This window comes from Patella vulgata, chromosome 5 (genome assembly GCF_932274485.2).
Source record: "Patella vulgata chromosome 5, xgPatVulg1.2, whole genome shotgun sequence".
Lineage (NCBI taxonomy): Eukaryota > Metazoa > Mollusca > Gastropoda > Patellidae > Patella > Patella vulgata.
The window spans coordinates 13,433,296-13,448,444 of NC_065883.2; the positions used below are offsets into that span (position 1 = coordinate 13,433,296).

Here is a 15,149-nt window from a genome sequence, read left to right on the forward strand (position 1 = left end):
ATCGTTTACGGTTATCCGACTAGCCGTAGGAGCACTAATCACATCAAAAAGTCTTGCGGACTAGCCGCAGGAGCACTAATCACATCAAAAAGTCTTATCTGGAGAGCATGCACAATAGACTGGTATAACCAGACGCTAGAAATTGCTATTCGGTTGAGACTAATGCCGTATTTCGCTAGACATAACTGATTTGAAATTAGAGTCAAAAAGGAAACAATTGAATGTAAATCAGTTTATATACAATCAGATTACATTATTATATGCGTTGCGACCCATTTGGGTCAATTTCTAGGTCCCAAATATTAGTGATTTAGCTCCTTTAACATCTGATTGACTTTAAATTTAGGCACCAATCAGTTGTTAATTATTTCATTGGTTGTCAAAATACATATTTGATTTACGTTTTCGTGGTATGGTTTTATAAACTATTTTATTTTGTTGCCCGTAACCTGTATGTAAAATTACCAATATTTAGTACTTTTAACCTAAGATGTAAATTAACATTGTAATGTATTTTTACAAGAAATGTAAATTAACATTATGTCGATTTACAGCAAAAAGTTAAATAACTAATAGATGTAATTTTACCTAGGATTAAGGGGCAACATTTGCTACCCGTAATTTTAGGGTTATATAAGTATAACCAAAATATTTTTAACAGTGTAGACTAAGCATAGATAATCGATTTGATATTTTTAACAGTGTAGACTAGTGTAGACTAAGCATAGATAATCAGTTTGATTGCCTGTTACTTTTGGAAAAGATAAATGTGCAATTATTTAATGTGTTATCTATTTATTTCGGGATTTCGAAGGGGGACATCAGCTATTCTCCTCTAAGTATAAATCTTCTGACTCATATTTTATGTCTTCTAAAATTTCATTAATGTTTTCTTCTACCTCCATTATACTGTGGGTTGGATAAAAAAAAAGGATAATTTGTTTAAAATACTCTCTTCAGAATGAAACATTAATACAGTTTCTTCAGAATTAAAAGAAATATAGTTGATTTGAATTTTGAAAGAGATTTCCAGGCAATGAAACCTACGCCCACATGTTCGATCCCAGCATTGGCCAAGAAGGTTCATCAGGATTTTCAGACCTGTTTTCCCTTTGTCAGTAGTGCAGGAAGGAGGACCTGACAAGGACAGCTGTTTAGTCATTAAGATGGGACGAAAAACTGAAGTCCCATGTATACATTGGCGTGCACGTAAAAGATCCCTTGGCAGTTGGAATTCAATATAAGAGTAGGCCATAGTGCCGCTGCCCAGGCAAAATTTCCCTCATAGCACACTGTATGGGTGTATGCCCATCTTCATTAGCCCAGTTGGAGCATAGCAGTAGGACATTAAACCCCATTTCATTTCACGCCCACGGCAGCTAAATCGAGCAGGCAGGCGACAAAGATTTTTGCAGATTTACTTTTTTTTCAATTAAAGGGAGTATTTCAGGTATCATTTTAATAGAGGGCCACACCTCTAGAAGTAATTAGAGGTAATTGTTGAAATTCAATAGGCTTCTTTGTTATACGCCCACATTTTCATGTGAACGTATATTGTCTCGCCACTGTCCGTCCGTCCGGACATCCACAATTTTTTTGTGGACACGTCCCAATTTTTATTCGATTTTGACAAAACTTAAAATAAAATATAGGTCTACAGTGAAATAATGATATATTCAAACGTTTTTTTACATCTGATAATAATTGTGACCTCTAGAGGGACCACAAGCTAAAAACGTGATTTTTTGTACAATCAAGGACCATAATTCAGGAAGTTATGATCCAATTTGCACGAATATCAAAAGGAACCAAGGTCTTTCGGTTATAAACATGTATTTTCAAGTTTCATCAAAATCGGATGTTTTGATCGGTTAGACAAGATGCTGTTAAAACAGGTCAGTTTATATAGTACAAACAATCGAGGCTGTGGGCCACTCTAGTAATGCACAGACTTTTTCTATTTTAATCGTTAAAATTCAATAGGATTCTTCAATATGGCCGATAGACTGAAGCGACGACAAAATATGACCACATTTTCATGTGGACGTATCAACATGAATCATACATACTTTGCTTGTGTTTCAGTTATCTCGGTTTGAAATTTCACATCATCAGGATGATCTTTTTTATGTTGTCTTGACAACTGTAAACCAGCAGTCTGCAATATACATAAGATAGGTTGCCAGGCAACGAAACATATGTCCACAGCAGCTAAATCGTCCAAGCGGTTGACAAGGGTTGTCGCATATTTATTGCTTTGAAGTTAATTGGGGGCCTTTACAAGATAGTTCCATACAGATCAGATTATAATTTTTGCTGTTTGAGGGTTCACAAGGTTCTACAAACTGAAACAAGGGTCTCAAGCCTGGAAGTAATCTACAGAAATTGTTGAAATTTGGCAGGCTTTTTCATTTTACTAATTTAAATAATGCATATAAATTTCATACAGATCAGATGATCACTTTTGTCATTCAATCAAATGTTTACAGGGTTCACAACCGCCATAACTCTAAAAATTATTGACGGAAATTGATGAAATTCAATAGACCCTGTTTCACAAATTTAAATGATGCATATAAATTTCATACATATCGGATGATAACTTTCATCAATCTAGCATTAACAAGGTTGAACAAAGTGAAACAAGGGCCAAAACTCTAGAAGTAATAAACAGAAATTGCTGAAATTCAATAGGATTCTTCTTGTTACTAATTTAAATGATGCATGTAAATCTCATACAGATCGGCAGATAACTTTTGATGTTAGAGTGTTCACGAGGTTCAATAAAGTGAAACAATGGTCATAACTCTAGACGTAATAAACAGAATTTATTGAAATTAAATAGGCTTCTTCGTTTCACTAATTTAAATCATGCATATTTAAATTCCACAAAGATTGTGTGATAACTTTTGGCGTTAGAGCGTTCACAAGGTTCAATAAAGTTAAACAAGGGACATAACTCTAGATGGAAATTGCTGAAATTCAATGGGATTCTTTGTTTCACTAATTTGAATAATGCATATAAATTTCAGAAAGATGGGATGATAACTTTTGGCGTTACAGCGTTCACAAAGTTAAACAAAGTGAAACAAGGGCCATAACTCTAGAAGTAATAAACGGAATTTGCTGAAATTCAATAGGCTTCTTCGTTTTCCTAATTTAAATATTGCATATAAATTTCACAAAGATTGGATGTTAACTTTTGGCATTAGAGCATTCACAAGGTTCAACAAAGTGAAACAAGAGCCATGACCCTAAACGTAATGAGCGGAAATTATTGAAATTAAATAGGCTTCTTCATCTCACTAAAGTAAACAACATATATGAATTTTAAACCAATAGGATGATAACTTTTGGCGTTATTGAAATTAAATAGGCCTCTTCATCTCACTAATGTAAACAACATATATCAATTTTAAAACAACTGGATGATAACTTTTGGTGTTAGAGCATTCACAAGAAATTGTGGACGATGGACGGACGGACGGACGGGGGAGATGGCAATATACGTGGACGTATAAAAAGGACCAATTTTAGATATGTCATAGAAAAAGTTAAGCACATTCCAAATATAATTTTAACATATTGATATTTGCTATGGTTGATTGGTGAAGATTTGAAGTGTTGCAAATAAGTTCACATCCAAGTATTTTGAACATTTAACGTCTACTCGACACAAACTAGGTCATTTTGGGACCAACATATGGTTCAATTTCATTTCCATAATTCGATTGCGCGTAGGGGGTCTTTAGCTGTGTGAGGAAACCGGAGGGCCCGGAGAAAACCCACAAGGCGACAGGCGACCCTACTCCTTGTCACATACAACTGGGGAATCGAAACCACGTCAGTTGACTTAATGACAGACTTTATGATACAGTGCACACATGCTAACCATTCAGCCCTCCAACCCCCCACTGACAAGGGAGAACCACACTGAAAAATAATGAGGAACTATCTTGGGCCACACAGGTAGTGAGCCAGCGCCTTAAAGAAACATTCACTGGGCAATATATCCATCCATTTGCTCTCTATTATTAGCTATTAATCATACATTAGCTTTTCCGAGTAATGAACAGTCACTTCTAGATAAAGTAGCTGATTGTAAATGCCATAATAGTTATTAAGACTGCAAAGAAGGCATATTGTATAAATGCCATTGGTTAGGATATAAATGGAGGATTAGAGGTGCCTTGTTTCTAGACAAAAAAAAAGGGTGGGGGGATGGCCGAATGGTCCTCTCATGACCACTATGCTTCACACCATTTTTGAAAAAAACCTTCTCTTGTTCACAAGCTAATTTTTGATGGAGAGACTGAAGAACAGACATGGGTAATAACAGAATACACACACACTGAAATGTGGCTGTATAGAAAATATATACTCAACCAGGTCTAATTTGCTTTGTTCTCTTTCTTGTATTTTACTTATATAACTGGCTATTGTGTGTAAATGATGTACATCATGTAAATTGGTTCCAATTTCAACTATTTCTTGGGAGATTTTCAAAAATGTTTGAGTGATTTCATGAACAAGTTGGCGATACAATGGAAAATTGAACAATGGTGCACTATTTAAATAAGCTTGAAAACCTCTGAAATCCAGAAAAAAATAAATTCTTTCATAATATACAAACATACTTTTATCTTCTTCTTTAAAATACACAATATGCCTTTATTAGCCCAATAAAATTTAGGTGCAAAAAAGTAGAAATGAAATGAAATGAAATGGGGTTTAACGTCCTACTGTTTTTTTCTCCGAACTGGGCTAATGAAGACGGGCATACTCCATACAGTGTGCTATGAGGGAAATTTTGCCCAGACAGCGGCACTACAGCCTACTCTTATATCGAATTCCAACTGTCAAGGGATCTTTTATGTGCACGCCAATGTGTACACGGGACCTTGTTTTTTTGTCTCATCCGAATGACTAGACAGCTGTCCTTGTCAGGCCCTCCTTCCAGCATCACTGACAAGGGGGAACCACACAAAAAAGTAGAAAGTTAAACCCAATTTCATTCATTTGAAGTATGCATAGATGTAATTTGTATATAATGTATGCTTCAACTTTTAAGAATGAGCTCAAAGCATGTCAGCTAGATTATACAATATTTAGTAACAAAATGACATGTAAGTTAACCATTATCCAAATTTTAACTAAACACTATCTTTAACTAAAATTAAAACTGGTTTCCTTTAAGGGCAATTAACTGGCTGTCAAAACCCAAAACATCACTAACATACAAGGAATCTGAACTAGTTGATTACTGAAATTAAATAAACATTATTATTACTATGTTAAAAGTGTGGTGATCACCAATCTGATACCACACCAGTATGTCTTTCAAAGATATGCAAAATAAGTATCCAAAACTACTTACTCTTCAAACATTTTATAAGTTTGAACTCTTTCTGTTTGTAGCTCATAGAAACGTTTCAGAAGTGATTTAGGATCACCAGCATTTCTTGATATATTGGAGACTTCCATATCCATATATTTCATCTGAAGAATTATCTGTAACGTTTTGAAACTACAATATTTTAATCAAATGAAACTAATATGTTACATGTACATACAGACATTCAGAAACCATCGCCTCTTCCCCAAATATAGAGAATATTATTGAGAAAGTTCGCTTAATTGGTAGGAGAGAGAGAAATGGGGTTTAACGTCCACTCGGCACAAACTAGGTCATTTTGGGACAAACATATGGTTCAATCTTATTTCCATAATTCGCTTGTGCGAAGGGGTCTTTAGCAGTGGTAGGAAACCAGAGGACCCAGAGAAAACCCACGAGGTTGGACAGGCGGCCCTACTCCTTGTCACTTACAACCGGGGATTTGAAACCACGCCAGTTGACTCAATGACAGGCCTTATGATAAAGCACGCACATGCTAACCATTCGGCCATCCAACCCCCCTCAATGGCATCGGTCAAGTCGGTTAGAAGACAGGGGCGTATTTTTTAACAGCATGTTGTGTCGCTCATACTGGTTCTAGAGAGGTAAGCAAGGTCTTATTTTCTCATTAAGAAGATGTTGATTTACATTGTTCAGGCGTTCACAGGGACTGACACGCAACCGTTTAGCAGTAAAATTTACTGCGAAGTGACATTTTTTCGCCATGGATTCAATAGGACTGTTCCTGAAGTACAGGGCAAGTGTAAGGAGTCCTACGTTCAGAGCTGAACTAGCGCGTAGGGGTCTTTAGCAGTGGGAGAACCCGGAGAAAACCCACGAGGTTGGGCAGTCGACCCTACTCCTTGTCACATACAACCGGGGAATTGAAACCATGCCAGTTGACTCAATGACAGACTTTATGATACAGCGCGCACGTGCTAACCATTCAGCCATCCAAACCCGCATAATTGGTAGGATTTAATAACTAGACTATAGATTGTATTAGCCCCAGTTGTCTGCGATCATCACCTCGGTGGAAGCGGACGTAAAATACAACAAACTCACACACACAGTTTCCGTAGTCGTAGATACTTGCAATTTTCAGGGGATGTTACGAGACACTAACCATTATCTCACACCAAATTTCAGCCGAATCGATTAATAACTTTTTATTGTACCGACCTTTTAGCTTCTAATGAGATATGAGTTTATCCATTCGACGCCATTTTCATTGTTGACTATCTAGACACGAATAACAAGACACTAAGACGGATTCCGACACACTGCACTTCCTGCCTATAAAGCTGCAGTTAGTAATGATAATAATAATTTTCGTTTATTTTAATTTTTGCGCTAAGCCACCATTTTTTATAAACGACTATTTGGCGTTGACTAGTTGGATTGGCCTTTACGTGTGAATATCGCTGTGACCTTGACGCTAGACCGCGCGCAGACGCTAAATTGGTGGAGAACCTCGTCTAACATACGGTAACGGTGGTGGGTGAAACGTCAAAGCGCAGAATAGAATCAGCGAAAACCAATGTAAACAAAAGGCATGCGAATATGGTGAACTTCAGGACCTTGTCAACAAGTCCAGCTTATCAATTTATTTGATTCAACCCATGACTTTATATTTCTATAGTTTTACTAGAATAATAAAGAGTTGAACATTGTTTTCATAGTAAAATATAGACTCGATTATCAGCTCTGTGTAATATAATAGTAATTTCAGTAGTCTGTAGCCTAAAAAAAATAAACCAACAAATACAACAACAAAAAAAGAATTCCAATGCTTTAAAGGTTACGCTCTAAAATAGTGCATTCGACGGTTCATAAAAATGGTTTAATTTGAAATTTTAGTGTTCACATTTTTATTTTTAAAATATGATTATGGAAGTGCCACGCACATTTTTTAAGTAATAAATGTTGGTACATGTATATTTTGTTATTTTTTTTCTCTAATAGTTGTAATTGATAATAAGACCTAATTACACGTTTAGCTGGATATGAAAAGATCGACGTTTGACAAATTAAACATACATTATGCAAGAGCTAAATCTGCCTATTGCAGGTCTTTCTTTAGGCCTGAAATGTTATCTAAATTATTAATTAAACATTAATTAACTTACCCAGACCATAATCAACTCTCGATGGCATCGCTAGCCTGTGATCTGTAGTGGATTATGATCCGGTTTACTGCAAAACTTTCCTTCACGATTTAATGATTAAATGGATAATCGAGACTATGATTTTTGTCGTGTCGTCTTTAGTAATGATGATCGAGGCTAGGCGGAAATTTCAATCACTTAATTCTTGGTTCATAGTGGATCAATTTGAATGAAATTTTCAGCAAATTGCCTTTACATTATCTTGTTTTATACTATTATATTGAGAACTGCCAACTCGTTATCTAATCTCCCATAATGTATCTTTAAAATGAATAGTGCTTTGATTTCTGTATACCCACAGACATCGGTCTGTTTATAAGTGCATTTTATACAGATAGGGGAGGGGGGGGGGGCTATAAATATAATAATTTAACACTTTAATGTTAGTCCCAAAAATAAATAAATAAATTGTGCAGTATGACGTTTGTTAAGAAAAAAAATGTCGGATAAAGTACGAGGAATGTAATACGGAGAGTGAGAGAGAGGGATAAAGACCTCTATAAATCTATTAATTTAACACTTTATTTTTTGTCCCACATAGAAATAAATATATTGTGTCGAATGGTGTTTGTTATGAAAAAAGAACACATTGCCGGATAAAGTACGAAAACGATGTTCTATAAGTATTACAAATACAACTAGAACTGCGAAGCATTAATGACGGGTTTCATTGAGAATTTTCTGCTTAGGCTAAGGATCGATAAGCAATTTGACTGGCCAAGACGGTGGAACACCATAACAACTCTGCTTTTAATTGGGGTAGAATGTTTAAACGTGATGTTGATGTTCCTTAGGTGAATGTCTTGACTGAGTTCAGTGATTAACATTTCGAGCTAAAGCTAAGCAGAGCTAAGCAATTTTATTGGTCGATGCTTTGGGACCAGATAACTTAGATTCTATCTGATAGAGAGTGATGAAACTTGGTATATAGTTGATAATCAGTTTTATTGCTTGATACTTTTGAAAAAAATTAAATGTGCGATTAATTAATATGTGTTATCTATTTATTTTGGGACTTCGGCGGGTGACATCAGCCTAACTGTTGGCTTGTACTTTCAGACATGGGAGTTACTTTTTCTGAATCCTTGAAGGAATGCCTAAAAACGTTCAGAGCAGAAATTTGATTTCGATCAACCGATGGTCAGCATTTTGAATTGAACATGAAAAACAGTGAAAAATCCACTTTAACAGACGTGAAAATAAACACAATAGGTCGTAGTTTGGAGGATTCGTCTCCGATTTTCGAAATGAATACGTTTCAGGATAGCCGAGATCAGTGTAGAATTTTTGATGTTATCTCATTTTATCTTTCGATATTTTCCAGCCTTTTTTTAGTGCCCTCCCGCCATTTTCATTTCATTTTCTCACCCGTCCCGTTTTTAAACGGCTTGATACATTTTTCTGAAACTTCTGGAACAGGATGTCATTCCGATTACAGCAATACAAGTTTCATTAATTTCCTTTTAGTTTTCAGATTATTGTTTTGCCGAGTTACAATGTTTCTCACTATATTTAGACCTGTAACTTCGCGAGGTTTTGACCGTTTTTGATAGTTATTTTTTCTGGCTCTTTTTTCTTTCAAAGATACTTGATATAATCCATGACACGTGACGATGAGTATGAAAGCTTTCATATCTGCATGGGACAGTGGCAGTTCTTTTTTTTTTTTGTTTTTTTTTTTTTTTCTATATTTTCGATGGCCTCAGCTACATAAGAAGGTCTACGCCATGCACTGTGCTATGAGGGAATTAGTGCCCGGACAGCGACGCTACGGCCTACTCTTATATCGAATTCTAACTGTCAAGAGGGTTTTTTTTACGTGCACTAGTAGTAATAATTTTGCTATCCTTTTCCGTAAAATCCAACACCTACTTCAACATTCAAAGGTGTTTTCTTGATATACTTTGATGTGCTTAATAACAACAAGCTTTGCATTAAATAGTACATATTTTATTACTTTAAAGATATTTTTATACGATTTGGCTTATTATGTCTTTAAACTTCTTCTAAACTGCATAAACTGTAATTAAAGATACAAATATAGCAACGGAAATTATAGACAAAGCCTGCTTATAGATGTATCATGTGACAAGTAGAGAAATAAGTTCATTAAATAATTGTCTATAGGTGTATCTTACGTGATACATGTAAAGCGGAGCGGAAATGAGAGATATGTATATATACAGGCTTGGCAGACGATCTTATGTCATCAAGAACACCCAAAATGTGCAATAATTATTCTTTGATATTCGATTATCCAGTAGTTTGTACCAGGTACCTTTAAATTATGTCTAAATGTTTTCTTTGATACGGTTTTATCTTCGTGACTAGTCAAACGGTACCCCAGAAAGTGTGACATATGTATTAAAATGATGATAAAATATTCCTCTATGTTGCTTCTTGATGATGCCCTATATCTCCTATCACCAAAACACACGAACGTGTAGCGGAATAAATTTTCAAACAGATAAATGAGGTATTTATCTTTATAATTTAAAACAAAGCATAGCCAAGAATAAAATAAACAACAACAAAGAAAAAAAATCTGTTTTAACAGTTGTAAAAGTTGACGATTTTCTTCAAGATTAGAAACTTTAGAAATATCAAAGGGAATGAAAATCGTTATAAACGACATATAATGATTCTAACCGACAAAATCCTCGATTTTTGAAATCAAATCGGAGAATGTGTGAATGAAATTTAACGCCGCCCACTTTCCTGCTTCTAGCGGCCTAGTGAAAACGGGCATATATCATATACTGTGCTCTGAGTTCCAATACCAACTGTCAAGGGTTCTTTTACGTTCCCAATGTGTACACGGGACCCCGGTTTTTCATATCATCCAATAAAATAGACAATTTTCCTTGTCAGGCCCGTCCGTCCTGCACGCATACACGTGTAAATGGAAACCAAACCGTAAAATCCCGAAGAACGTCCTGGCCCATCACTGGGGCCGAACAAGAAGCCCACAGGTTAGCGAGCCAGCGCCTAACTCACTCAACCACCGCGAAATTGGCGAAAAGGAATCAAGTTTACACCAGGTAATGAACGAAAATACGCCGGCAGCAAAGAACACGCAGTCCTAAAAGACTGACATTATACCCAGGCCCAAACCATGGCTACAGTTATCCATAAGGTATAAGTATACACGAGTCGGGTTATACTTACTCTTTCTAGAACACATGATACCATTTTTTATTTGAGTAGGTCGCATAGCTCCCAGAATTTTAAGTTTTGGGTTGGTTTTTTTTAGGTGAATAAAGCAGACTCTTTTTTTCTGATAAACATTAGTAGAAAATCCACACGATTTTACAACATAATAAAGAGTACTTATTAAAAACTGTTGTCATTCGATAAGCGTATTTCTCTAAATAAGCAAAACAAATCAGATCGAATTATAGCTTTTGTTAGGTGATTCTACAAGGTCATTGGCAATAATTCAAGAAGCAATAAGCCCCGTTGAACCATACCTAGTCAATTGGAACAATTCATCAGAATTCCAAGTTAGTCGCGAGAATTTACCATGTTAAAAAGAGTAATATAATAAGTGTGATCATTATCGGTACTTGGTGCTGAACTTTGGTATTCTTCGACGTCACACCGGTGTAAAAGTCACACGTCTTGAACTGTGTGGACCACTTCTGATTTCCATACGTTATATCAGACGACCCGATTCCACTAACAATAAAGAGACACAGCCAGTTCACCATGTCCCTGCCCCCTCCTCACAATTTCACAGATTGCCAACTGACGGACAGGGTCAACTATAGTATAAGACCTCGGACACGCTCAACTCTAATATACGACCTCGGACATGGTCAACTTTAATATACGACCTCGGACATGGTCAACTGTAATATATGACCTCGGATACGATCAACTCTAATATACAACCTCGGACATGGTCAACTCTAATATACGACCTCGGAAATGGTGAACTCTTGCTTATAGCACTCGGACATGGTCAACTCTAGTATACGACCTTGGACACAGTCGACTCTAGCATACGATCTCAGACACGATCAACTATAGTATGCAACCTCGGACACGATCAACTCTAGTATACGACCTCGGACACGGCTAACTCTAGTATACAACCTCGGACGCATGAACTCTAGAATACGGTATGGAACAGGGTCAACTCTAGTATACGACCTTAGACACGGTCACCACTGTATGCGACCTTGGACACGGTCAACTATAGAAAACCCACGTGGTTGAACAGCCGATCCTACTCCTTGTCACGTAAAACCGGGGAATCGAAACCCTGCCAGTTGACCGTATGATACAGCGCGCGCGTGCTAACCATCTAAAGTGGACGATAGTTTGGGCCTAAGGCCGTAGGCAATTTGAGGCATAAAGAATATTTGCTGGTTCGTGATTCATCAATCGTTAGGGATATTATCTAGAGAATATCGCACCTAAAGCCCTGTACAATGGAGATAAATTAGAGGTGTGAAAATACGCTGATCTAATAGACAAATGTAACCTTTGATTCTAGTAAAATAGTAAATAGACACCGACCATTCACCGCCATATTGGCAGAAAGGATTTCCCTTTCCTCCCATCGACGCGTTTATTTGATGTTTTTGATTGGGTGTCGGTATATCATGCGACCCTGGGGTCAATACCAACCACGTGCATCATACAATTACAGGTGACTCTAGGCACAGCCTTGTACCAGCGTGCCAAGACATGCGATAAATCAGATTTTTCTAAACCTATAAAGAAAGGTTTTCGTTATGGATGGATGTCAAAAAAGGTGAGAATAGTCTCGTTTTCACGAAATCCCATTAATATGCAAATTGATAGGGGTTTTATCTCAATACACCGTTTGGTCGAACAGGTCATGGGTTGTTTCCCTTAATATAAGTGCATGCAAATGATCACTGGCAGATCAAATTCTATGAATTAGACGAAAATGCCGCTTTCAGAGAAAATTCTTCTCACAGACATTGGTGACTGATGGCGAGACCTTAAATTGAATTCCATTCCAGTAGTGACAACGGCGGTTTTGGCCAACGGAAAAGTAATATTTGACAGGGAATGCAGTGTACTGTGAGGGAAATGTTGCCGGATAGCGGCGCCACGGCCTACTCTTATAACGAATTCCAACTACCGCAGCCTTTACATACAAGGGATCTCGGTTTTTCGTCCCATCCAAACGAATAGGGCCGCTGAATTGGAGCAAAAGGCCTCGATGACATCTGTGCAAGAGCCCCTGTACATTTGTCCAGTAGTAAGGCAGTATGCGTCACCCCATCATTCGTCAGTACCGTTATACGCAGGCCAAGTTCTCATTGTTTTCTTATCAACTGAAATTGAGACTTTTACTTTGTTTAATTTCTTTCAAACAAATTTATCCAAGAATTGAAATAACTTTTCACCCCATCTCTGGAGGCTCTCCAGCCGTCGAAGGCCCCTGCTGCAGCCCCTTAAGCCCGTGATTGCTATTGATCTCGAGGCAGTCATCAATATTTTCGTAAGTCAGAAAGCTTGAAAAAAAACCCCCTAATATGAAATATATGTTGCACGTCCATTGTCTCATAATTAGTGGTGCGGTATTTTACGGGTCATTTTTTGCCAAAGAGTCGGTGATTAACCTTTGCAAAATGCAACACCACTCTACAATTAGAGTCCTCCATCTTTATGTGGCAAACCTTCCTACATTGACACTGCATTGCGTATGCCCGTCTTCATTAGTCCAGTTGGCGAAGGACAGAGCGTTAAACTTAATTTCATTTGGTTATTGACAGATTCGGGCAACGAAATCATCGGTTCCAGTTTGTATCTCACCCGACAGGAAAGTGCTTTAAATCTAATCGGGACGAGTCGCCTCGTTTGGCCGATCCCTTAATCCGCCCCTGTGTCACGGGAGCTCGGTTTTTAATCACATTTGAACGATTAGACGCTGGTCCTTCTCAGGACCATACCAGGCCCTCCCCTCAGCACAACTGAACAGAGAGAGGGAGAGGAGAGAGAGAGAAATGGGGTTTAACGTCCACTGGAGACAAACTAAGTCATTTCGGGACTAACACATAGTTGACTTTTATTTCCAAAATTCGCTGGTGCGTAAGGGTCTTTAGCAGTGGGGGGAAACCGGAGGACCCGGCGAAAACGCACGAGGTTGGACAGGCGACCCTACTCCTTGTCACGTACAACCGGGGAATCGAAACCACGCCAGTTGACTCAATGACAGACCTTATAATACAGCGCCCAGAACAGAGGAAACCACGCTGATAAATCCCACCGTGGACCTAATATAAAATTTGATTTTATCAGCACTTTTAACGTTGCTGGAACTAGAAGACTAGACGCTGTTCCTTGCCAGGCCTTCAGTGTGTCCTGCACCACCGAGAAGTTCCCCTTGTCAGTGATGCAGGACGGAGGGCCTGACAAGGACAGCTGTCTAGTCGTTCGGATGGGACGAAAAACCGCGGTACCGTGTACATATTTGCGTGCACGTAAAAGATCCCCTGGCAGTTGGAATTCGATATAAGAGTAGGCCGTAGCGCCGCTGCCCGGACAAAATTTCCCTCATAGCACACTGTATGGCGTATGCCCGTCTTCATTAGCCCAGTTTAGGAGCAGAACAGTAGGACGTTGAACCCCATTTCATTTCATTTACCACCGAGAAGGGGAACTGGAAACAAGAGGATCGAAACAGGTTAATTCTACTGAGCCACCGCGCCCCCCTCTTACCATGATTCAGAAACCGAATCCACGTGGCGAACACATGTCTTAGAAAATTCGTTGCGCGTAAACTAAAAGCGGAAATTAGTGTATTATAAGCCAGAATAATTTGTTTTCTATCTTATTTATTCAGCTTTTAAACCTACTAATTGTTGAATATGTTAACATTTTATAGACATATACTTGCAATATTCTTGAATAATGTCCATTGCTTATCTTTCTATAACTTCACTAACTATAAATAACGTTATTTTACGTGTCAACCAGTATAAGAATTAGAGTTTTCAAACGGTGTATTTTACTAGTCAACCAGTATCAGAATTAAGAGTTTTCAAACGATATTTTACGTGTCAACCAGTATCAGAATTTGAGTTTTCAAACGTTGTATTTTAGAAATGTGAAGGTTTTTAAGATTCAGTATGTTTGTAGATAACCAAAATATAGTATGACATTAAGGGTGGATGTTTTTTATACCCCCACATTTTCACGTGGATGTATATTGTCGTCATCCCTGTTCGTCTAGACGTCCGTTCACATTTTGTTTGTGTACACTCTACAGGTCACAATTTTTATCCAATTTTGACAAAACTTGAAATAAAAGTTTATATCCCAAAGACCTTGGTTCCTTTCGATATTGACGTGTATCGTATCATAACTTCATTCATTATAGCTCCTGACTATACGAAAGATCATATTTTTAGCTTGTAGACACTACAGAGATCACAATTTTTATCCAATTTTGATGAAACTTAAAACGTATGTTTATAACCCACAGATCTCGATTCCTTTCGATATTGTCGTATATTGGACCATAACGAAAAATCACGTTTTTAGCTTGTTAACGCTTCTAGGTCACAATTTTTATATTATTTTAAAAATCATTCTAATATATC

General features: G+C 37.5%; 1 protein-coding gene across 7 annotated transcripts; it reads right to left on the reverse strand.

Moving 5' to 3' along the window:
- Positions 1-217: 217 nt before the first annotated feature.
- LOC126821094 (required for excision 1-B domain-containing protein) lies at positions 218-6,710 on the reverse strand. 7 transcript variants are annotated; one of them, XM_056100962.1, is made up of 6 exons: positions 6,578-6,710; positions 5,378-5,511; positions 4,387-4,591; positions 2,070-2,158; positions 711-909; positions 218-659 (listed from the first exon to the last, which is right to left on the reverse strand). In XM_056100962.1, exons 2-5 carry the CDS (start codon positions 5,497-5,499, stop codon positions 822-824), a joined length of 504 nt encoding a protein of 167 aa, XP_055956937.1. In that variant the 5' UTR covers positions 5,500-5,511; positions 6,578-6,710; the 3' UTR covers positions 218-659; positions 711-821. The 7 variants fall into 7 exon arrangements, with proteins under 7 accessions (XP_055956937.1, XP_055956942.1, XP_055956940.1 ...); XM_056100967.1 differs by having other exon boundaries at positions 5,378-5,499; positions 6,578-6,646; XM_056100965.1 differs by having other exon boundaries at positions 6,465-6,640.
- Between the last annotated feature and the right edge of the window lie 8,439 nt (positions 6,711-15,149).